The following is a 25,237-nucleotide window of genomic DNA, read 5'->3' as shown; positions in this document are numbered from 1 at the left end:
GGGGACTTGTGTCAGTCAAGTTCGACGCTGCGATGTCGCCGGCACATCCAACACTCTGGCATTGTGCTTTCCCACTCAAGTGAAGGGAGAAGTGTCAGAGCAGAGCAGCGCTAAACGGCGGGAGAATGAAAATAGCTCAGTGAAAGTGGGCCAATGTGGTGGCTCACCTGTGATTAACCTTTCTCCACCACAGAATGATGCATACCGAGTTGTTCTTGAAAGGAGTTCACAGGCCAAATAAATACTTTACTCAGAAGAGCAACTTTGAAAATGCAGCAGACAATAAAACTGGAACTGAAAGTGCAGTGAGTTACTGGAATTATACAATTTCCATCACAGAGACCATCTCTGGAAGGAGGCCTGTTCTGGCACAATTTCGACTTTAGAACGTTCCCCTCCACAGTGTATATTTTCTATGGGACAGAAGTGGGAGACTGGTGACATAATACAGGAGCACTTGGACACGGAAAGCAAACTAGCGAGGAGGCTTCACTGTTTATGTTCCCTGGATTACTGGCATCAACCTCCTAAATCAATACGGAATGTTTTTAGGTTTAAATGCTGTTTAAATTAATGCCAGATCACTCACTTCTGTGTGTGTGTGTCTCGTCTGCACAGGTTTGCACAATTGTGTGTATGCAGCAGTAAAGACGGCATGAATTCAGCCCAGAGATTTGGAGAGTGTATCCACATCCCACGATAATACGGGAGGGTTGCCTCATGCTAGCAGACTGTCAGACAAATATTATTCAGTGAATAAATACTTGTAAACTTTCATAAGGCATTTGGAACATAAAATACACATCAAAATAAGTGTTTTCACACAGCAGCGTGGTGCAGCTGACGTCACATGCAGGAGGGAGATAAGAGGCTCTCCTGCATGTCCACAGTGGAGCCAGACATCACTACGGATGTTTAAGATTCTCAAACTCAGCATTGGCGTCATTCAGCTGGGCATCTTGACAGAACAACACACCCAGCAGTGCGTACTCTCTGCTCATAAACCAAAACTACCTGACCAGAGTATCACCCTTATCACTTCATCAGCTTGTGCGTTTGCGTCCTGACGCTGGCAACTCAACGTGCACACATTCACATCATCATCATCAGAGAGCACAAATCAGACGACTGTTGTCATGGACCTGGAAATTTCAATAAAACACTGGGTCTATATACTACTGTGATGCAGACAGTAAAGCTTGATCCTCAAAACTGGGTGAAACACTGCCACCACCGTCTAAAGTAGTGGCAATATCAGCAAAAGTTTGAGCGAACATTTTTTTTAGGAAGAAGAGCAGGATCATGTAAATGAAGGGCTTCTTTTTCTTCAAACCATGCCATTGTTGAACCATTGACTTGTGCTTGTCAGAGGATGAAGGTCTCATATAAAACTGAAGATGAATTAAGAAGGGTTGGCAGTACAAACTACGTCGTGTGTGGATAAATGTCACAGCTGTTTCCCTCTGCCACATTGGTGATACATTGCTGTTTGCTTACATTTGAAAACCCTGGGTATTGAAGTCAGTGTCAGAATCCAAACTTCCAGATCAATTGCTTCCTGCACAGCAGCAAAATGATTGCTACATAGCACAGATGACACCGATGGTTGCCACTTGCCACCAGTTCTTTTAAGGTGCGTCACCTATTTGTTATGACATATTTCATGCTCACTGGCATGATTTGAAGTTCATGCTGCCATGCAACAGTTCAGTATCTCTTCTCTGATACTGAAGCTGAGGAGCTTGTTCACCTGCACCAGATGTTATGCATGTTTCCAGTTCTCACTTATTGCACCACTGAATTTGAATTCAGTTTTACACACTCAACAGAACCAACTTTGTGGACAGTACATGATCATTTCATACTGCATATCTGTGGATAGTTCTGAACTCTTTAAATTGTGTTCATCATTCATCTGGTTCAAATCAGAATACAGCATCTGAAAATTCTCATTTATACAACTTGTTCTAATAAAACCAGCACTCACAGTTTTAGTAACTGCTAATGTAATTATTGAGAGTAACTACAATCATGAACAAAAGTCCTCCAGACTCACTGTACGCTGGTTTGTTTCGGTGTCAGCTTTCACACGTAGCAAAAGTTTGCATATGGTCTCTGGAGGAATAAAGACCCTTCTCTGGAGTTGAACCCAAAAAGGGTCAGAGAACTATTTCATTTGGTCCACAGTTCCTGCAGCGTCAACGCGTACTGGAACAATTCATCTGCACAATCGTTCCTAGAACCAAAATATTTCCATATGAAGCAGGAAAACTCTGAAACACTGAAGGCTGAAACCAGCATCAACATAGGGCGCTAATATACATGGTATTTGACACCTTGGGAGTGAAAATCTGCTGAAAAAGAAAGAATCATGGCAGCACTTTGATTCCACATTTATTTTCGGCAGGCTATCATTCTGCAGAGATGAAGTGACTGAGGAGTCTCCATGAACCATGCTGCTCTCCGATCATACAATACGTTTGAAGACAGAAGACGAAGACTGCAAACCAATCAGGTCCACAGATTTGGTAAATACGGACACAGAGAGGTATATGACTAGGGATGATGACCTGTGACTTGGCATGTCCCATAGCAGAAGTACTGATGGTGTCAGGAAACAACAAATTACATCACAGGCACTGATATCGCCATTTCTACATTTCAATAAGGGGCTTTTGAGCTACTCGGTACATGCCATTCTTTTTTAAGAGCTGCATGAGCTCCAACCCCATTCCAAACCCACTCCATTGATCGCTCTGCTATGAACTGACATGGCCTCTCACAAACATAGTGGAAAACTTTGAACGAGATCTATCCCATCCCGCCATCTATTCTCACGACATCAGTGTTTGCAAACAGTGTCCACACGCCAATACTTCCACGGGCTGATGAGGTGACATGCCAACCATCATCATCAGCCATCTCACCAAGACCGGTGGCTGAATGTGGGACTAGTTTTACCATCACCAAAACCAACATTGAGAGTAGAGTTTGAGTAATTGTTTTAGCCCACTCGAGTCCTATCACCTTTGTCACTGTGACATTTTACAATGAGGAACTATTAAAGCTCTGGTCCTTTTGGATCCCACTGTGGTAAGTTCATTTTGTGACATGGTGACAAGGAAAATCCATTCACGACGCTGATACAGGTGATATGTTTACATATGTCACACACTGGATGGGTTCTGCACTTATCATTTTATTAACTTGCTCAAACCTACAAGCTTTCCAGTCAGTTCAGGAGTCACCGAGCCACTCACTCAATTGAGACGCAAGCCTTGAACGCCTGGGAGCTTTGTCATGTATCAAATGTTAACTATAATCTATAAAATATTTAAAAAAGGTGAAAGACAAAGTACACCACTGTGGTAGCTTCCTCCACACCCGGTGATTAATTCCGTGTGGAGGCGACAGCTTGACCCGCTACACTGTGACTATTGCATGACATTTGTACAATCTTTGAACAATTCCAGGCTGTCCGTTGGAGTGAAATGGAAAACTCTAGCGATCCATTTTTACAAGCCCTCGACAAGTTCTTAAGTCTAAAGCCAACTTTTTTGGTTGAGAATAGCATTATGGGAACAAGATTTGGCAAACCAAAGGGTTTGGGTAGTGAAGAGGAGAGACAGCGCTGGATTAAGAATGTTAGCGATGAGGTTACTAGGGAAAAGGAGAAGAGGAAGGTGATGGATGAGGTTCTTGGCGTGGAGGTTAAAGTTGAGAAGACTGACTTGCTGTGGCAATGTGTAATGCTTGAGTAATGCTGCAGAAAGACAACAGCCTGATGATCCAGGACAGGATTCAACACACTTTAATCACTTCTATGTTGCTCAGTTTAGGAAGATAAACCTGATCCCTGGTCAAACAGGGATCAACAGATCATGGCCCCTGTAAAGCAACTGATGACACAGAAGCGGATGCAGAAATATGAGACACAAGTACCACTAACTCCCTGATGAGAACATAAAACTCTGAAACAAGCTTCTGAAAAAAAAATGTATTTAGGAGAAAAAACATTGGTGGTAATACTTGAATTAAGTGACTGAGATCTAGCAATTCACAGCACCACAGAGCCCTCTACTGGAACCCCAGATTATGGTATATATAAAATGAAGAAAATATACATGGAGATACATGGAGTCTACAGTCTGTATGGGTGAAGACATTGCCTCAGGAGCAGAGAGTTTCCTAAGCGCTCTTCACATACAGAGCATTAGAACAAGCCTTCAAAGACTAATCCAAAATATCAAATTGCACTGAACCCATTAGAGTCTTAAATGGAGCAAAAAAACGACAAGGCAACCCTCAAAAGGATACCACATGTTGTGGAAATCCATCGGGGCTTGTAAAAAACACCAAATTAGGATGTTTTCGACACTAATCAGTTTCACAGGCCAGTTGCCAAATGAGTTAACTACTGAAATCAGATTCATGGCTTCCATAAAACATTTCAGTCCTAAGAGAGTAAATGGCAAACATTTGCTAGCCAAATGGTACAAAAATAATGGCGGTAAAATATACAGACAAATAAAATTGGGCCTAAAAAGTTCTTAATGGCCCCATTTACTAGAAGAACAGAACACAGGCATCTTGGAAACACATGCCGCATGGCTGCCGCTGTGAGTCAAACAGTCATATATCAGGAGTTTCATGTTTCAAATCAGCATCATGTCCAAACAGACAATAATAGAGTTTAAAACACACCTATTGTAAAGGTATGTTCAGAAGCTGAGCGTGGATGAGGAACTAAAACAATGAAAACACGCAGAGAAGACACCAAGCCTCACGATGGCAGGCACAGCTGTATTTCTGTCTAGTTGACACCAGTTCGGTGGCTGGTTTTGCCTGTTTCAGTGGGCTACGGTACTGGTGCCATGTAAACAAGCACTGCATCCTTCATCAGTGTCAAGCCCTAAGATTCATCTAAGACCCAGATGCAGCCATCAAACATCTGGCTCGCGAGCCATAGGTTCCTGATGCTGATGCTAATGGCTTACGATGATTTTGCAATTTGAGGAAGCAGAACTACGAAGAGAAGAGTTGAGAGTTTTAACAAGTTTTCTGAGAAAAGCAGAAAACATGATTAAACGTTATAGAGTGAAGATGGAAAAACACACAGCCTAGGTTTTTGTGTGTGCTGAATACCCATAGCATAAGACAGCTTGTACTAAACTGTCTTTTGGATACTTTAGAATCCTGAAAGGAATGGAATGGAAAGCAGAAACTTGTCTTGAATGCATCACCAGCCAAACAGCAAAATCTGTTTCGTAGTTATTTGTTTGCAGTAACTTGGTATCTCTCCTCAAAGTAAAACAATTACTGACAAATCCTATTCAATAAGATCATGCAGTAAAGGCTTGGCATATTCCTGTTGCTGAACACCAGATCATTTGAGGTTTTAGCTTATTCATCACTTCACACTGCAATAGTCCACCTCACAATGTAGATAATGGAAGAGAAACAGTGGAAGACTACAGGAAATCCTGAGGCCTACCTGGTTCGGCGTCCTGGCGGCAGGCTTGTCCTGGTGATTAGCAAGAATAAGGAAAGGCAGTGTGCAGAGTTGAGGATGTTGCAAAGCCGAGTGGAGCTCAGTTCTTGCAGCCTCCAGGTCTTCGTCCGAGGATGCGCTGTCCAGCACGAAGACCACACCCTGGGACCCCTGGTAGTAGCGACTCCAGTATTTTTTTATGTTGTCAGCCCCTGAAGAAAGAGTCATGAGTGCAGTGCTGAAGATATACATAGGTCTTTAAAAACAAAAAAAATGTTGACAAAGAACGCCCCAATACTCTTTTCAGAGCAGCAGGTCTGTACCACCCACAGTTGGCCAGTAAGTTACTTGCTATAGTGACCGACCCAGACACAGAACACCGTTATCTCACCATCTGCCTGAGCTTCGTCTCTACACAGGCTGTCCGGTAATTCAAGTGAGTTGTGGATGCTGCCACATGTGGAGGAGATGATGGCAGCACTGTGGGGTGCTGTGCAGCTCTGACAGCTCAGATGAGCAGCAGCTAGTGTCTATTGGCCTCAGAAATGTTTAAGTGAGGGTGAACGTCCGACTGAGGCTCTTTCAACACTTTGTCATGAACCAGAGCACCAAAAGTGCAAGGCGTACAGCACAATGAACCCTTTGTGCCAATTTTCCTTTACGACAATCAGGGACGGCCAAAAACCTATTTGAAATCCACTGTATCACAATATTTGTCAATGGAAACTGTTCTCATGAAAGCTCTATAAAAAATGTAGCTTTGCTCTTCTTTCTTAAAATAAAATGAGCATATTTTTTGCACTTATATCTAATCTAATTAATGCAAATAGTTAATATTTCACCAGCGTGTTGTCACTTCAACATAGATAGTAATGATTACAAGTGAATGAATCACTAAAAAATGTCTTCATTTCTAAATCAACAATGGAAACCACTGAAACAAGTATGTGTGGAGTCATACATGTCGGCACTAATATTTTTGCTGGATTAGTCAACAGAAGTCTTGAATTTTCCAAGGACACACCGTCCTTGAGTTAATACTGCGGGACATGTGGTTCCTTTTTGTGCAACAATTCAGAGGAAGGACTTCCGTTCACTGTGGTTTCAGTTCACGGTAACCTTATTTATTAGTCATTTGAGATTTAGTCAGACGCCACTGCCATCTGCTTACACTTCGGTGTGTTCTGAAAGGATTTTCAAACGTTCACAAGCAGGACCAAATGACTCTGAGGTTCTGGAGATCTATTGGCACGGGATGGTGGTGGAGCTTAGTGGGTCTGTTTTTTACTCAGGGATGTTTCCCATCACTCAGGAGAAATGTGAAACTGAGCATCTGTCAAGCAACAGCAAACATAGCTGCGATGCCAACGTCTGGCTCAATAGCACGGGCCCATTGCTCAGTGACAGAACTCTGGATCAGGGTGTGGAAATGATCAAATATCTTCGATTTTTCCACTCAGCGATGACGACAGCTTAGCTCACTGATTCTTTCTGACAGCTGTTGCCACCGTCTCTATAAAGACAAACTCAACACAACTAACAGGATGCAGTCACTCGTGACATTTTAGCACCCTGACATTCTCAGTCTCGTCTTTCCAGTCATTCTAATTTCCAAACTTTCTTCATCAAGACAGATGACTCCATTATTGTCAAATGTAGTCATCTGAGACGAAACTCTCAAGTCTCAGTTGTGGTGTGAGTGACAGAATCATCAGAAATGAGAGCACTCTCTGTCTTTGACAACACATACAGCTGTTGAAGAAACACCACCTGAACGCATCATGGCATCTACTACAGATCCTCTATATCTCTCTGGTAGCCATATTTTGACCTTGCCTAGAGACGTACTTTAGCATAACCGCCCTGAGGTACATCAAAGTCTCTCAACGGCTGTTGGAGAAAATTGTGTAGTCACAGCAGGTGTTTGAAATAACTGGAGTGAGCTCCTCTAGTTAACAGTTCTATCTGCAGCAAACGTCTGCGGCTGCTTAAAACATTTATCTCCATTTGAGGTGGTGGGCACCCTCCCACCCACCGTGCCCCTCGCTCCCCCAGCCGCTCCACTCACACCTCTGTCTGAGAGAGCAAAAGCTATCAGACAAAGTGGCTCTTGAAGGATTGAAGGTTTCTCTCATCTCTGACCAGAGCAACTCCATGAAGAATTCTTGCCGCCTATCGGCCTGTGATATCTCCGGCGATGATATGGTAGGAAGTGTGGCAACTGTACCAGAACTATTAAATGAAATTGTTTGCTCAGTTTCTGAGTCACACTCTGCCTTTTCATACGGCCAGCTCATGTGACAACCTTAGTTTAAAGTCAAAAGTGCTGAATCAGCAGGACACAAGATAGACGGTTATGAGATAAGAGAAAAGAACAGACTGGCGCCACAAGAGCCCGACATCCATTAGGGCTGTGTGTGACAATTAAACGATTGTCTCCTCACGTTGTTAATGTCATTCATGCAACAGCATGCTAACAGAGACCAGCCAGGTGCCGCCAATAAATTCCCAGAATGATTCCAGAAGAACAACTCTTCCCTCAGTTCTGGTTCAGTTCTACTTTTCATGACTAAACAGAAGGAAAATCAGTGATTTACAATCTCCTCAGAGAGCATTGGTAATTACTTAATAATGAACACTGTTTGGTGCAGTGTGCGGTATATATATAGTTACATATTCCAGAGGTAGCTGAACTGAATATGTCAGTAAAGCTGTGTAAGTAAAGAGGCAGACTTTGCTCATGTGGAAAGCGCTTGTTGAGTGCAAACAGCCAGCTTACCAAATCTATCTGCAGTCAGGAATTACCATTATTTTGATGGAGCAAAACGGGAAAGTTAAAGCCAAAAATACTGTAGCATTTAGTAATTTATTATTGTTCATGGATAATGTGTGTAGATAGAACAAGAAATTATATTGGTTATGCAAAACTGTTGTTTTATGAATTGCAACACGTGATCCCATGTTCTAATCAACAAATGTGTCCACTAAAACAGAACCAAAACGATCACATATAGTGACAGCACAAGCATTGTTACTCAAAACACAACTCTAATTTACTTTAGAAATGGATATTTTAAAATGCTAGATTGCAAATAAATTGTTTCACACAGGAATTAATTCATCCTGTCGTTGCCATTGCATTTCCAGGCCAACTGTGAGGAGCCACCTAGACAATACGCCCAAGCCACCTCTGCACCTCCACTTCTCTAGATGGGGAAGAGCAGAGTTCTATATTGAGTGTCTCTCAGGTTAGCTGAGCTTTCTACCCTACACTGAGAGAGAATCCAGACCCATCAAGAGCCTGGTCTTTTGGCACAGCTCTTTCGTCACTACTGACCAAGTTTCTGTGAAGAAGTGTTTGACAACAAGAAATGTGAAAAATTGAATCAAATCGTTGGCCCTGAGTCGTGATCATAATCGAATTGTTGGGCGTGTTCTGATTCCCACCCCTACATTCTACCCTTTGCCAGTGAACTACAGTCTCAGTGAATCACAGTCTCTGACATAGAGATCTTAATCCCTGCAACTGTGAGATTTAAAGTCCATGGATTGAACAATGCGCACATCGTAAGTACAGGAGTTCCTGCTCCACTGATGCACAAGACATGTCGCAGCTAGGATGATAACAACAACACACATGGAGGAATCCCTGAACAAAAGCAAATAAAAGCAATCAGTTTGCTTTTGTTCGGGGATGTTTTTCACTACACAATGGCCAGAGTTTCCACTGGTCTGAATGTACTTGAAATTCTAATAAAATTGAAATTCTTATACAAATATTTGCAACTGTGAGATTTAAAGTCCATGGACTTTAAAAGAGCGTTGGTTTAAAGGTTGTATAAAAACTTGAATATAGCCACCATAGTGGCTTCTTGTGTCAAATATTCTTATACCTTTAAACTGCAATTCATTGAGATTCATTAATCACAAATTGTCTAATTAATTAGATTACTATTTTAATCAAATCCCACCCATATATATATATATATATATATATATATATATATATATATCACCAAAGCAAAGCGCGTCTCCACACCAGGTATATATTTCAGTTCTACACTTTATCGTTGACCTCAAAACTAATCCCTGCAGTGGAGAATGGGCAGATTCCATGAAACAAAAGCCAAATGTCAGAGTCATAGGAAAGAAATTACACAGCAGCCTCCACCTTGAATTCCAACGTCTTTAGTCAGCAATAATTCTTAACCCAGGCAGAAGTTCAAACAGTTAGTGACTGACCACATTACACGAATGAGTCACCGAAGTTCAAACATCCATCTATTCCATTTGGCATGAATTTGGCTGCTCCGAGGACTTGCTCTGCTCACTGTCGGGGTATGACTGAAGAAATGCATCCGCGCCGTAAAGCCAACCTCTGACCTCGATGGAGCAATGAAAATACCTTTTGCTCTTGTGTCCTCACTACTGTTTTTCCATATTTAAGAAGCCATTTGTGCTAAATTGTGTCTCATTTTGTAATATTTTTCATTTCGTTGGAATGAAAATGACCGTTATTTCATGAGTCGGAACATCTGAAAGGCAACAATGGTCGACAACATTTCAGAACATTTTGTCCACGTTCCACGTTGAGGGCAGGAGCGACAGAAAGGAGGTTAATTATTAGGACCACTTCTTCATCAGCTGTCATTGTGGGGCACAAATGCAGACTGTGAAATAGCCTGTCTAGACTTGACGTCACGTCACCGTCCAGACGTATACGCACACACTTGCACTTCATCCTGCCCATGTCCCCTGAGGAGCCCTCTCCACCTAATCCCCATACCTGACACCTCCAGCACAAGCGCTTGCTTGACGAGAACATAAAAAGAAATGGTGACAAAATAAGAATAATTTCCATTGAAATAATTAAAGACATTATAAGATGGTGCAGCAGCCTCTTACAAAGTCCACGAAAAAGCCCATGGTGACTATTACACAGATCAGATGTTGACTGATTCTTTCACATGCATTCATGTTTCTGAAAGTAAAACTCAGATTCCTTTCATTAATTTCAAACAATCTTCCGGACCAGTGTCAGTGAAGGAGGTTAGCAAATAACTTGTGGCAACGCTGCTCTGTGTTCAGTTTTTGATTTTTTTAATAAACAGAAATATAAACCATCAGCAAGTTCAAACAAGCTTCTAAGAGAACTCAGGGTCGTGGCTCTTTGTGTGCTGAACACGGGAGTTGCATCTGTGGTGTCTGTTGAAGCGCTGCGATCAGTACATGCGCGTGACTATGCGCTGCACAGTTAGGGTCCTTATACTTGCACACTGGTGAGTTTGGATCACTCCTACAAGTGTCACTTCCTAGTCAGTCCGAGATGATGTGTAACACCCTGTCCGTGCACGCTCTTAATCACTGTTTATTTTGAACTGAACGTTGCAAAAAACACTGTAAAATACACTGCCACTCAATGTAGAGGCAGTTATCACAACAATATCACCGATTTCTGCTCAAGGTGATAAGCGACATCTGGCACCGTATCACTGGTGCATTCGCTGTGTGGATGTAGCCTCAGTTTTGCGGTGACATGCGCTGGGAACTTCCATCGGTGGCCTCCACTGGTTATCAATAAATCAAGTAGTCCTTGTCTTCACCCCATGAGTTCATATAAGGTTGGACATGTAGTCTGATTACTTCACATGCCCCGACATCTTTGACAACTCACAGTGGAAGAGAGCATACGGTTTTTCTTCTAATGTGTTTCTCAATATTCCAAAGCGTCTGCTGTTCAGCTGTGGACAAAGAACCGACAGACTTTGGCTTCAATTATTGTGTTCTTTCATCCCCCAACACTCTTGCCGCAGGGGACACTTCCCTGTTTGAAATGTTTAGAACATGTCAAAGTTAGAAAAACCTGCATGTCGAACACATGAATGAGGAATTATAATCACAGACCTTTCCCCAGACCAGATTATTGAAAGAGTTTCTAAAGGGCAAGATAAATCAAAAGTCAAGACGGTCAGTGAATGTATGCGTGTTCATGCCTGCGTTACAAATCTAATTATTAGTTTGGCTCCTTTTCTGAGACCTTGATCTCAGCTGTTGAGGGCAGCCTGAGTTTACTTATGTATAGCAAGTTTCATATCTTTTTAACATTTGGCAGAAAACAGGACATGCACATGGGCAAACACTTACAGGCAAGTTTAATCATTTTTCCTACTTCTACACACCCATTCAATAATTACTAAATACAACCAGCGACATCTGAGATTCCGAAACTTCAAGATGAGATTTAAAAGAACAATTGGGATGCTTGGGATCTAGTGATTCTTAGTTCTCATGTGGAGTACAAAAACATTCCTAACAACTAGAAATCTGTACGATGAACGCGAGGCACAGTTCTTGACTCATCCTCAACATTGCAGTGAAAACACGAGAGACACATTTCTACTCGTCGTACCTCCAGCCCAGTGATGCAGAATCCTTAGTGCCCTTCTACGCTAACTTTATTTGGATATTTATCTAGATCTTGTGAATGACACAAACATTTCTGTTGTACCGTTGCAGTCCTATGTGTGCTTTCCCTTGTCATTGAACTGGAGAAGTATGGAGCTAGATCTCTGCCACCGACTCGTACCAATGTGTCTTGGTTATTGTACACTCAGTTTACACTCCGTTTTTCTGCGCTCACATCATCTTTTTTGATAATAATCCCGGTGGTCGCTCAGCGCTGCTTACGTGCGCACTCAACCTCTATACGCTTGCGCCCAACTTCGGTTTCACTGGCACAACCACATGCGGTCTGAGAGCTGCCACAGAGTCAGCCAATCACTGAGTGACCGCATGAAGTTGTCAATCAAAACTTATCAAAACTCTGACTGCTGGAGATTGCACAAACAGTGTCAACTGATCCAATGCAGCCAGTGAGAGTATAGCTGCTCTGCACAGCATCATGAGGAGTGGGAGGGGCCACGGAGCAGGTTGGGAAACAAGCCTCACAAAATTCAAATACATGCCCCGTCAGACATCAAAATACATCTGGGCAGAATTGATTAGTGTTTCTTCAGAATTTAAGAATTAAGAAAACAATGACGGGGGGTGGAAATGGAGAGAAAACTACTCCTACCTACTTGGGATCTATTCTATTCTGCCATAGAAACTACGCTGCTGGCCGTTTCTCAGACCAACCAATCATAAGGCTGAGTCACAAAGTGAAACATACAATATGAGTCTTAAACAGGCGATGAAGGTACAACGTGGAGACATCAAAAGCGGCATCTGTAACGTTTTAGAGAAACGGACGCGAAAGGAGCCGGCATGTCTGGCATCTTGCATGCAGATATGCCGACCTGTTGAAAGACCTGATGCATGTAAAGAAAGTAAACGCGGCTTTACACCGCAGAATGGGATTCACACCAATATTCAGTATATACTATTATCACCAATGCATGAATAACTCACAGAATTTAATCATGACTCTCTTCAATTGGCCTGTTTCTGAGTTACACGATGATGACGAGTGGAGGGCTCACTTGACAAGTGCATGAGCAGGATCTTGACAATAACCAAACCTTCATGAACATGCATGAACTGATTTGAGTTTCTTGGAAGCCACACTGAGGACAGATTTCTTTGTGAGAAACGTTACACAGAGAGAGATCCATGTTTCTGCAGGGCAACCCAGTATGCAAGTCCTGTATAAGCGCTGCAACTGTTGCAGAAATGAAGACCGTGCTCCGATAATCTTCTGTTTTTAAACAACCATGTCTGTAAAGCAAAATTCAAAAGTACTCACGTATTCCGTGAAGTCCTGGTGAAAAAAATTTCTCATGTTTTACTGTATTTTTTTCTTTTTGTGACAGTATTAAATCTAAATATTTCTCTCCAGAACTACTTTTTCCCACATTTGAAAATGGCAATGTGTGACCAGATGGTAAGTCAAGCTCAGCTCACCCTCAACAGAGCATGAAAAACACAATTTTAAGCCTAACAAACTTTTTTCTCGAAGATCAAATAATGTAAAATTTATACCTAGGACTTGATGCTGGATTCGTGTAGCTGATGCTTACACCCGGCTGCCAAGTGTCACATTGTGGCATTTTGTTTGCTGTAGCACAAGACTGAATTTCTAATAATCGCTTGGCTAAAAAGGTGAGAGAAATGGGAAGAGTGGCCCGACACAAGTCTCATTTGCGAGAGTCTTTTTCCAGCTCCCACAGCATCACTCTCCTGCCGCATCTGCACAAAAGTCTGACGTAACACAGGCTCTTAATCGCTGAAACAATTTAGCCCCCTAAGTTTTAGTGAAAGAAGGTATTCTGACACACAGAGTAATATTCATATAATATAATGAATGAATGATTATAGTGAATAATATATCTTTATAAATACACAAATACAACCACAGACTCATGATAAATAGATAATATTAAGGAATCAGGTTCCCTATATAAGAGGAATCAGGACAACAACTCACAATATAAACCAGAATTGCAATATAAACTGAATCACCGCAATAAACTATTCAATTGTTTAATTTGCACTGGCTGGCAAGCACCTTCGAGCTCATAAGTGAAAGTGAATCGGTTCCACATCCCTAGAGGAAAGGTTGTCATAAATCATAGCACATCAGTATATTAATAAACCTAATAAACTGGCACACAGGCAAACGCTTCTGAACTGAAGCGCAGACTAGTTCCCTCATTTCAGAGTGGTCATAGCTGAAGGAAAGAAAGTAGCAGCAGCCATGTTTACAATTTGCCATTGACGTGCTCTTTAAAACACACCTGTAAAGTTTTATATCTTGCACGACAGCGACCCTGTCACAGTAAAAACATCTTCTATCTAAACATACACCAAACGTTTTCAAAACACCCCCAAGGAGGCGACGGTAACAGGAACCACGTTTGCTACCTTAACACGCACACTTAATACCAGCAGTAGCCTTCGCTTTCTAGAAGAGCGCCACGTACTCTTGCCTGCGGGCGCTAACAGGACCACAGGGCCGCAAGCGATAACCGTATTAGATACATATAGCTCATTACAAACATCAGGTTGCGCCTGTACATAAGCCGCTTTGTGTCTCTGAGTTAAGAGACAGCTTGAGCTTATGACAATCCCAGACACTCGGAGCAGAGAGTGTTAAGACCGCATTTTTAGGCTTAGCAACAACAACGCAATAGACAAGCTGTGTGTTAGCAACAGTCATTTTCATCACCATGGTTATCAGAATACGCAGTACTTGACATGCTCGTCAGGACAGATCCTATCTTGGGGCTAGCTATACATGTGGACACCTTGGCCTTGTCGCCTCACAAGCTGGATTTGTACGGTCTTCCTTCTTACCGTCATATAGGAGTCTATTCAGTTGACACAGCAATTTAAACTAGGCCACTGAGAAGACAATAGAATGTTGTACATTTAAAGGATGCACACAATAAAATATACAGTAATACATTCAACAAAACAGATTTAAAAATAGCAATATAATAGACTAAGATCAAGTTCCTATCAGAATGTGAAGCCAAGCACTTTTCTGGTTTCATAAAGAATGAGCGTGTAGGCTAAATCAGAAGCTACTGTCTACTACAAGCAATGTTTTGGTGACATGTACTTTTGGAGGGAAGCTGACATGACGCATAGTTAAGAGTCTGAGATGAAGACGTTGAGGTTGTCCTTGGGAATGACTAGAAAAGACATGATCAAATATAAGTTTATCAGAGGAAAAGGTCAGGTGGAGAAGTCTGGAACAAAGTTATGGAGGTCAGACTCCACTTGGACACATGTAGAGATCAACCAGTGCTGGACCAAGAATACTGGAGATGGAAGAAGTAGGAGAAGTAACAAGGCTCATAGATGCAGGAAAGGACAGCATGATCAAGACCGGACAAGGTGGAGGAGGATACAGGCGCCAGAAAAATAAGAAAAACCATTACATTTGAAAAACATACAAGCAATCCAGAGATATCACAGCCACATGATGTTCTGCATACAGGAGAGTCTTGCAGAGCACCCATGACGTCAAATCTGACAACACGCACAACACACAATCATGAATAGGCTGCTATGCCAAAATCATGTTCAACTAGACAAAGACATTTGAATTGGCAACAGCCAGCATTTACATCACAGCACGTATAGAAAACCACATTCTCACGCTCGCACTTCATGATACACAGCAGCTACAACACTTACAAAAACAATCAATCGTCTGGGAGCTGTCCAAAGGAAGTGGGGAGGAAATAACGTGTCAACAAAAGTTGGGTGGTAAGCAGTCATATATCATGTTAGGAGAGTAAACTCTGGCGCTGTATATAACACGCTGTATCATTTTTCTGCATCAGTGAGGCAACACAGTACTGTAAAGCTAAACCAGACGTGTTTGTTTGTCAGAAATCCATGGAGAAGGAGGCCAAAATGCAGACCGGAGGTGTTACAAGGAAAACCTGACAAATGAAACATTACGCAAGAAGAGCCACACTCGACATGTGTAAAGCTCAATAGTGAGCCTGGACAAAAGCATTGCGTGCTCGCACTTCAAATCAGACAGACACTTTGCATCCCTAATAAAAGGTGCAGGCGTCAAAACATCACGTGCTGTTTTCACCCCATCCACGGCTCCGTAAAACGCTCAAATTCTATTTACAAGACAAGCCGGGAGGTGGGGGGCAAGCACCGGCACAGATTTGTGTCGGCGCACTTCTTTAAATCAAACGTGTCATCTGTGTTTTTCCAGCCACAACATTGTCCGACCAGACCAGTCCAATCCAGGGGAAACCTCTTTTGAAAACCCTCTAATGCACTCTGTCCAAATTTGGTAGCAGGCTCGTTGGTGGTCCCCGGTGCCTCTTTTTGTGAATGTGAGTGTGTCTGTGCATGTATGTTTTTCATCTTTTCAGGAGGCTGCCAGAGGGAGGCCTCTGCACCTGTCATGGACAAAACGGCGTAAAAACAGTTTCTCCGCAGGTTTCAGTAAGACTCCACGATTGAAGTTAAAAAGTTGGACATCTATGATTCTTATCTTGACATTTATTAGACAAGAAAGTAGTGAAACAGAAGCTCCGTCCACTCTCATAAAATAATTTGTTCATTTCATTCACAAAGGTTGCCCACTTGCCCACTAAATGCACATTGAAGTACTATGATAAATGGATAACTCAAGCAGTATATAGCAAAGAGAAGAGGTGTTCTCATAAACTCATAAGACTACAACGCATAAAGGTGCCCAAGCTGCAGCTCAACTTAGTAGATCACAATAGGAGCTCAGGTATACATTAAAAACATCTCCCATCCGATGCTAAATAAATTAAACTTTAATGCTTGTTTTGTGGGTTTGTAGCTTGTGACAGTTGGGGTGGCTGGTGATTATAAAAACTTTCAAAAGCATTTTAGATGCAGCTCTAAAGTAAGGATGCAATGCCACAAATATGTCTGTCTCCACGCTTGTGATGGACTGATAACCTGCCCAGGGTTTCCCTTGCCTCTCCGCCTCTGTAGCCACATCAGGATCCGACTCCAGGACACATGGAAGAAGTGAGCCATATGCTCCCTCTTTTTTGAACATGAGCATTATTTATAATATTAATAACAGCAGCCAACAAATACGTTTCATGAGAGAAACAACAACCATTATTACAATTTTGGTCATGCATAGGTCATAAATTTACCCCACAATCGAAACTGTACTTGTTCCATTCACCTCCAAACTGCCACGGCTGGAAACCTACACAGTAAGTTTGAAGTGGCATATATGCTCACACAACTAAACAGATTCAACTTTAATGCAATCGTGAATTCAGAAATCAGAAGTTCAACAAAGTCAACAACCTTGTTTTTGGAGATATTTACAGCATAGCTCTAACTTTACTTTAAATGGTTTCTGAGGACGCGCAGACTCTTTAAATAGCCTAAACCTTTAAAAACTTCACCTACACACCACTAAGCTGCAGCATGACAGGCTAACACCCGTTCATCCCTCAGCCAAGACTCCCTGTAAGGTCTGGAGGCCTCCGCACCGCTGTGACTGTTTACGTCGCTCCACCTCTCCATCTCTCATCTGTGCTTATTAAACGACTTCCTCGAGCGTTTATTTCCAGGAACTACCGTGAGCAGATTGTACAACCACTTCACAAACCGCTAACAGACCTGACGTCAGTACACAAAAGTAAGACGAAACCTGTGATGCCCCCGAAAGCAACAGAACAAACACAGATCTGCGCCGGGTGCTTACTCCTCCTCTCCAGTCAGTAGCTCCTGAGCCAAGTGAGGCAAACGGTTTTTAAATACGAACATTTGTGTACAATATCAATTTGTCAGTCCAGCCTTACAGAGCTCTATTCAAATGAAAATGTCGCACTCATGTTTCAGAGCTGAAAAGACGGTTGATAGAAGACAGTAGAATGATGCAGCAGGCAAACCAGCTCAGGCAGCCTGACTGCAGAGTGTAACTGACATTAAAAACATGACAACAAGGCTTGTGGATGATCAGAAAAGAAAACCAGGGTTGAACTCAGGTTCATGCCGTGACAAACAACTGACTTGGACCTGAGGACCGAAACATAAATTTAACTGACATCTTCTTGAAGGAGTAGAGCTTGTAATCATCATCCGCATGAAAGATTGTAACCTTTTATATTTAAAAGTATCCATTTTTAAGTTGGGAAATATTAGCATGACATTGTATCTGATACCCAAATCGGCCCAAAAATTATGACTGGGCCAAAACATAGTCAGAGATGGAGGCCTGAAGCACTTGCAGTGCCACATAAAATGACCCCGCAGGCAGGATTTGGCCCCTTGGCCTTGAGTTTCACACATGCTTTTAATGACAACATGAGGGTGCGGAGGAGAAGGATGAATTGTCGTGGGTACACCCAATGGGAAATGTCAATGAAGGAGATGTGATGCTATGTTGATCTTGCGATGCATGGATGCAGGAAATGATGGACTAGCTTCATGAACCACCGTTTCATAGGTGATCTCAAAAAGGATTGTTTAAGACGCCTCGGCTTGTAGAGAATGACAACCTAAACAACTCCACAGAAGCTTGAATGAAATGTTCAGAAGTGAGCAGGGCTCATGAACATGAACCCTGTTGCCGGTTCAACACTTCAGTAAAGGCAAGTACAGGACCAGAAATGCCCGGAAACACCTGACCTTTAGGCAGCAGAATGGGGCTCAGCAAAGCACAAGTCAGGTGGTTATAATGTTAAGCACAAATTCAATAAAACCTAAGTGCTGAATTCCTCACAGATTACTTGAGTGAGTGCTGCTTTGCAAAGTAAAACCATATTTGAGCCCGCAAGTAATTCATGGTTGGGCTGGAGCCAGTACACTTGCTAACCTCTGGTCTGGACCACAAGAGCGCACCTCTGCTCCACAGTTCACTCTCACCTAATAAAGATTTGCCATGGGATTTGACATTTGCTGTAAAATAGGCGAGCTACGACGGGACGATGAGTACTCACCTCCGAGTTCTTTCACGTTTAAGATGGCGTTCTGAAACGGCACTGCTTTGATGCTGAAACCTGAGGAGGAGAACAAGAGTTTCATTGTAATGACTTGTAAAGACGTTTTATTAGTGTGTGTGGCCAGCACATGTGAGCAGTCAGCTTTCAGGAATGTCGATTGTCTTTCGATAGTAGGAAAATGGAAAAACAATTGCAGGAGAGAGGAGTCAGGTCCGCACTTAATACACCTCTTGCAAAACAACAGCTGGTAAATACGGAGAGGCCGGACGCCGTGTGTGTGGTCGATATTTGCTCTTGAGCTGGTGTTTTTTCTGCTTCAGCTTCATGACATGTAGCATGAGGACTTTGCGAGTAATAACACGACTGTCAAACTTGAATCAGTGCTGTGTTTGGATTGGTGTAACGTTATGTCTATACCGCTATTGCTGGTTACAGCACTTCATGATTTTAATGAAATCATGATCTGGAATTTATGTGAAAGCACTTAGTGTACTCATGAAATTGTTTTCTTAATAAGAAGAAATTCAGTCTTGTATCACTTATTAAGTTATGGTGTTTCTGGTTTTGTTGTTTTTCTAATTAGATTTGCTATAATGAAAAAATAAATCATGAATTTAGAGTCATCAATTGACCACCGTATGTTTTTGGACATTGGGAGGAAACCAGAGTGCCTGCAGGAAACCAACATAAGTACAGGATGAACAAGCATAGACCCTACTGAGAGGCTTGAATAGCAACGGTAGCATGAACACAACAGCCATACTTCCGGATTAAATTTAGATAAACATTTTGCAGATTGCTTAGAATATTTTGAGCAGGTGCATTGACTCTCAAGTCAGCAATGATAGCACCAGAGGAACTGTTCCGTCCTAGAGGGAAGCAGGAAGCCAGTTACAGAGGGACTCACCTTAAAGCCTTCTATACTTGGCTCACTTAGCACCCGCATTTGTCTCCCACCAGACATGATGTCGACATCACGCTCGTCCTCTACTGGAGGACGTCGACACATCGTTCTTTATTTGTCTGTAGTTTGAAGGGCATTGTGTTCTTGAGAGATTACTACTGAAGTCTGGTGCAAAGATGTGGCCAGCGAATGTAAAAATACGAAGTGTCAGGCTTTGAGTCTAGTGTACAAATCTCTTTTTGAATGAATTGACCCAACAAACCAACATGAACTATTTTTATTCAAATAATGAGGAGCACCATAACATATTGGTTATATTCATATGGAAAAGGAACAAAAAATGTATCCTAAATAAGTGAACGACATCTGATGATGTTGACAAACAATGTCAAGAATGCAAGTAGCTGGTGGTCAGGAAATCGTCTTCTATCTCTATCTATCTATTCACTTTCATTTTGAGTATTGTCCAGATAACAGATCACACTTCTGTCATGATGCTGGTTCCACCGTGATGCCTTTCGGGTTTTCTTGCAGCCCCACTGGCTACACTCTACCTTGCTACACTCTACTGACAGTAAGTACTGAATTTACCATACCACAGGTCGCAGTTTGTTCTGGTGCAAACTGAATGGATTAAAATAGTCAATTTCACGTTCCTATACGTTATTTCACACTGACATGACCAAGGAGTAAACCTCATGCCCGAGATGCTGCCCGGTAATCTTAATTCTAACCCACCGCCAATCGAGATGGTCATCATAGAGGCGGACACAGTAATGGTCGTTTTTGATGTCTTCAAATAGAAAAAATCCTGTGGGAAAACATTACAATAACAAAATGACCGGAACACCACCGCTGCTAGCAGAGCTATAGTTCGATTGCATAACTCAGACACCTGAAGGGACGGACCAGATGAGAGCGGCTACAGATGAGGGATGGGTATTAACTTCTCATGATTAAAACCTAGTATTTTGAGGCCCGCATTTAGTACAAGAAATTTCTCGCTGAAAATGCAACTTCTATTTCAGAGCAATTTATACATTTTCATTCTTCTTCTTGGGTCATTTTTTGACTTCTTCCCAAGCAGCGTATAACTAATAACGTAAAGTTAAATGAGACCTGTATTTGGACATTGTTCTCCCTTCATTTATTCTCCATATGCATTGTCAAATGGTTCTCTGAGGTGAGGTAACAGTGAGGTGTTTCCATGTCAACAGGGTTAGGGTTAGGTCTGCCATAAGAGGCATCCCGGAGACGTCCTGACATGATGCCACCTGAACTGGTTTGATGAACGTTAAATTACTATTGGACTATATATATATATATATGCATATATATGTATTTAGAAATCTTATGGGCCATCCAGACCTTGGCTTTAACACGTGTAGTCAAGTGCTTCCAAGACGCTACCTGTGGTAGGAACAATGCCGTTGCTACCCTCACTGCAGAGGCGTGAGAGCAGGCTGGTTTTTCCAGCGCCCATCAGGCCGATGCACACCACATCGTACTCTGGTCGTGGGGGTGGCGGTCCTTTACAGCACAGCGCCCGGAAACACTGCAAAAACAACAAAACAAACGGACGTGATTACAATGGGACTGGAATCAAATGGACACACCTGACTGAGCTGGGAAGAGATTCAAAATCCGTCGCTGGAATCACAGCAAGTTCTACTTAAGAAAACATTCTGGGAACAAACTCTCGGCAGAAAAACTCCTTGGCACTCGCCGGTGATGGATCAGGAAACACCGCAGTGTCTCAGAGAGATGAAGTCGACTCTATGAAACGCTTCCAGATTGTCAGTAGATGTAAGAGGAGCAGAAGTGTATAACCGCCGCCTTGGGAATGAGTAACGACAATGAGTGTAACCACAAGATGTTTTCACTCGTATGATTTAATATAATCGCTGCATTTACACAAAAACACGGAGCAGGGAAGCGAGGTAATAAATAGAGAAAAGAAGAGTGTGCATGTAAATGGTTTTTGTCTGCAGGACCCTGTCTGATTGGGCCCTTATGGCAGCCGGGGCCGACCTGACACTCAATGAATCACGGCTTGAGACCGAGGGCCTGCTGTGAGACATTAGCAGGCAAATGCGGTGTGAACCATGAATGAGATCTTTAAACTTGAGTGGAGAGATCAGTATCCAAAACGAAAGAGTGATTCTTTTTTTATTAGCGAGACAGGAACCAGTCTGGACCAGGCAGGGCAGGTACCACACCGACTATATCACGTTACAGAATGATCAAAACAGGCTGTCAGGGGACGAACCGACAGTGGCCCCGGCCATTACGCCCAATCAGTAGCATCAATACAACATAATGCATTAGATCTAAAACCCACAGGCTGAATATTTCTCAACATCTGATGCAAAATGCCGGCTGACTTAGCAATTTCTCTTTAGAGTAGATTCAACACATTTCATGAAAACACACCACCATGTTTTCATATCTAGATCACTAAGAAAGACAAGTTTTGCTTCAATAAAGATCATAAAAATGTCCCGCTTGTCTATGAACTCTCTCTTCAGCTGCACCCCAACACCTGACCCCAGATACTCCATTTTACCTGACAGGCAGATCAAACAGTGAGCAATACTGTTCTAAAACCCGGCCATTAGTTGACCCTTGATGGCTCTCGCTATAACTCGCTAAGAACCCACTGCAACACGGGAACATTGTCAAACAGAAATACAAGAAAACCGGTCGTGAACTTGGAGGAACTGATCCTCATCCCTCCTGCATTACTGTTGCACTGAGAGTTGGACTTGGACAACGCAACTTGATGAAGACAATGGAAGGTACATCAGTGTAGGGTTCAATTACTTCTGAGTATTGAGGGCATAACTGTCTTCACAGGACACGTCAATCAAAAAGATCTAAATACTCTTTCATCACTCATTTGTTTGATTTTACAAAGGGAGAATCAGCTCAACTTGTCTTCCAAAAGCTCCCAACATGTGGAGGTCAGCATGTCAATAGTCAATAATAAAGCACAGGAGGGAGAGTTCAAACAGGATCGTGTCATTTACAAAAAGGTCAATAGTCGATTGTTGCGGTCCTTCCTTCGCATCCCAAAGCGGCGGTGAGAAGTGCTGTGGCCTCAGGTCTTCCTAAAGACCCCCAGACATCAGTGACCACCAGGGTCAGTTTTCAGTGCCGTGCCAAAACAGAGCTGCTGTTTGATGGAGATATGGGGAATCTGCTTCAACAGAACCAGACGTCGACAGAGCAACCCGACCCCCCGACTCCTCTGTGAACCCACTAGTCTGCTCAAACAGGAAGCATTCTCCTCTTCCAGAAAACGGTAAGATCAGAAACACACACACACATGTCAGATGGGGGAACACATGTAGAAACTTGGCTTGATGAGGTCATTCTATTCTCTCTTCTCCCCTCGGTTACCTTTACTCCCCTCCCCTGCGCAAGTCTACATGTAAAGGCTTTCGGTGGAGGGTGAAACCGGCCCTTTGGCTGTCAGTCCTGCAGGTTGACAGATCAGCTTTAGGAACGCATGAGGGGTCGGGGTGAGGAGAGAAGCTAATCCAATGAGAGAGACGACAACACCGTGATTCATAAAACTTCTGTCAGTGACTTCCTGTGACCTGTACAACTCACTTCCAACCAACAATCCCTCTGAAGATCCAAATACTGAGATTAATGAATATGAGCACGTCCAACTCGGTTCATGGAGGCAGCAGTGGGAAAAAGACCGAGACTCCCCTCACTCTAGAAACCTCCTCCATCTCTTTTCCTCCCAGTTGCCTGGAAGAGCTCACGCCATCCTCAAGCCATCTCAGCAGGCCTCTGTCAACGTGGAGGAGCAAGGGTGATGACTCTTGAATGAAACCAGTGGTTGTGTTTCAGGAGGACATTTGATGTGCTGGCACCACTTCTGAATAAATACGACACATAATGTGAGGCTGAGCTTATCTCGCTCATTGGTTTTGGACCCCAGCACGGTTGCCGTGGGCATTGCAATCATCTTTTCTTCCTTGATTTCCACCAGGTTGTTTTGCTTTGTGACCATGCGTCCGCGGTCTTCACAGCTGATCATGACTACCTCCAGTCACACAGTCTCATGACTCATCGATCAGTCTGTCAGTCTCACATTACATCCTTCCTAATCGCAGCGTTTGACTGAGACCAGCCAACCATTGACTTGACACATCCCCAGACTGAAGAGAGTGTGTGGCGGAAACAAACATGCCTGTAGTCTACTATTACAACTATGTGTGGTGGCAGGGAGGAAATAAAGAAAAATCACGTTCTGTTTTCAGCCTTTTTGCTTTGTTAGTCCTTGGGAAATCTTTAATCATAAGGTCATATACTGTACTTTCATCATTATTATATAATAATAATTTCTTTAAGATAAGCAAGAAAAACAGCAACAGAGACGTTCATATATGAACGATTACTGAAGAGTTGTTGTGAACAGAGGCATGAAGAATGCGCTTGACTTCAGATGAATTAGTGTTTGTGTGCTGAGAATGAAAGGACTGGACAGTATTTAAATAGATAAAGTTTTCAAGAATCACTCGCAGTCAGCAGCTTTAACAATGGCCAACTTCTACTCTGTTACTTCATTACCAGTGAAGTAAAAACAGCTAGGTACATCCGTTCTCGTACAGTTTGGATTTCACAAGAGATACAGACTGAGCATCCGGGGTCTGACCCTCGGGACCCTGAGCACACAGGAGCCCCTGTGAGAAAGCGAAATGGTAGCTCCCACCTCTGGCCTTCTGTGACAGCGCAAGATTGACGAGGGGAGCTCGGTGGAAAGACTCACGGGAGAAAAATAAATAAGTGGAGAAATGCCCCCCGCCCCGTCAACCAGTGATCTGAGAGCCTGTCTGCTGTGTCACCGAGACCACCGCCTCCCAGAAGCTTCAAGGCTTTCAAACAGCTGAGATTGAACCTGGAGGTTTCACACGGCATCGCTCTCCAGAATACCATTCAAGTGATTTACAACATTTTCACACAACACAAGTGTTTTCCCATCTGATGCCCAACTTTACTTTCGCTATACGAAGGAGTCTTTTCCAGCAACACTGCATTAAAAACCAGTCTACGCTGTAGCTTCTTGCCCAAACACTCTCCATAAAATGTCTACTGTTCCCAGACTTTATTGATCGGCTGCCTCTTAAAGGATTGGACATATTTTAATCGAGCTTCCCTGAAAGACTCGTCGAGACATTACCTCACTGTTGTTGAGGAAACTGATTAACTCAGCTTTATGCAAATAAGAAAGCCTGCAAAATAGATGCATCACGGGTGACACAGCCCTCAGATCTTTGTCCCCACAGGTGAAATTGACGTTGTGTAAAATGTAGTTACACATTACTGTACACAGCGCTATGAAATTATAAGGTCCTGACTTTGACACCCCTGTTAGTGTTTTACAGCTGCATGTACCAGTGATATTTA

The 25,237-nt window shown here is 42.7% G+C and overlaps 1 protein-coding gene across 2 annotated transcripts in view; it reads right to left on the bottom strand.

Annotated features, from left to right (window-relative positions):
- The window catches only part of LOC128762874 (ADP-ribosylation factor-like protein 15), a 123,572-nt gene that overhangs the window by 55,447 nt on the left and 42,888 nt on the right, over positions 1-25,237 (bottom strand). For both annotated transcript variants that reach the window (XM_053871429.1, XM_053871428.1), the window contains exons 2-4: positions 21,224-21,368; positions 18,907-18,966; positions 5,495-5,703 (exon numbers count right to left, since the gene is read on the bottom strand). In XM_053871429.1, coding sequence (XP_053727404.1) covers positions 5,495-5,703; positions 18,907-18,966; positions 21,224-21,368 — 414 coding nt within the window. The remainder of the gene's footprint in view (positions 1-5,494; positions 5,704-18,906; positions 18,967-21,223; positions 21,369-25,237) is intronic.

The sequence above is a fragment of the Synchiropus splendidus genome, chromosome 7 (genome assembly GCF_027744825.2).
Source record: "Synchiropus splendidus isolate RoL2022-P1 chromosome 7, RoL_Sspl_1.0, whole genome shotgun sequence".
Classification (NCBI taxonomy): Eukaryota; Metazoa; Chordata; class Actinopteri; order Syngnathiformes; family Callionymidae; genus Synchiropus; species Synchiropus splendidus.
The sequence above is the reverse complement of the archived record's forward strand: the minus strand, read 5'-3'. Positions and strand labels throughout refer to the sequence as shown.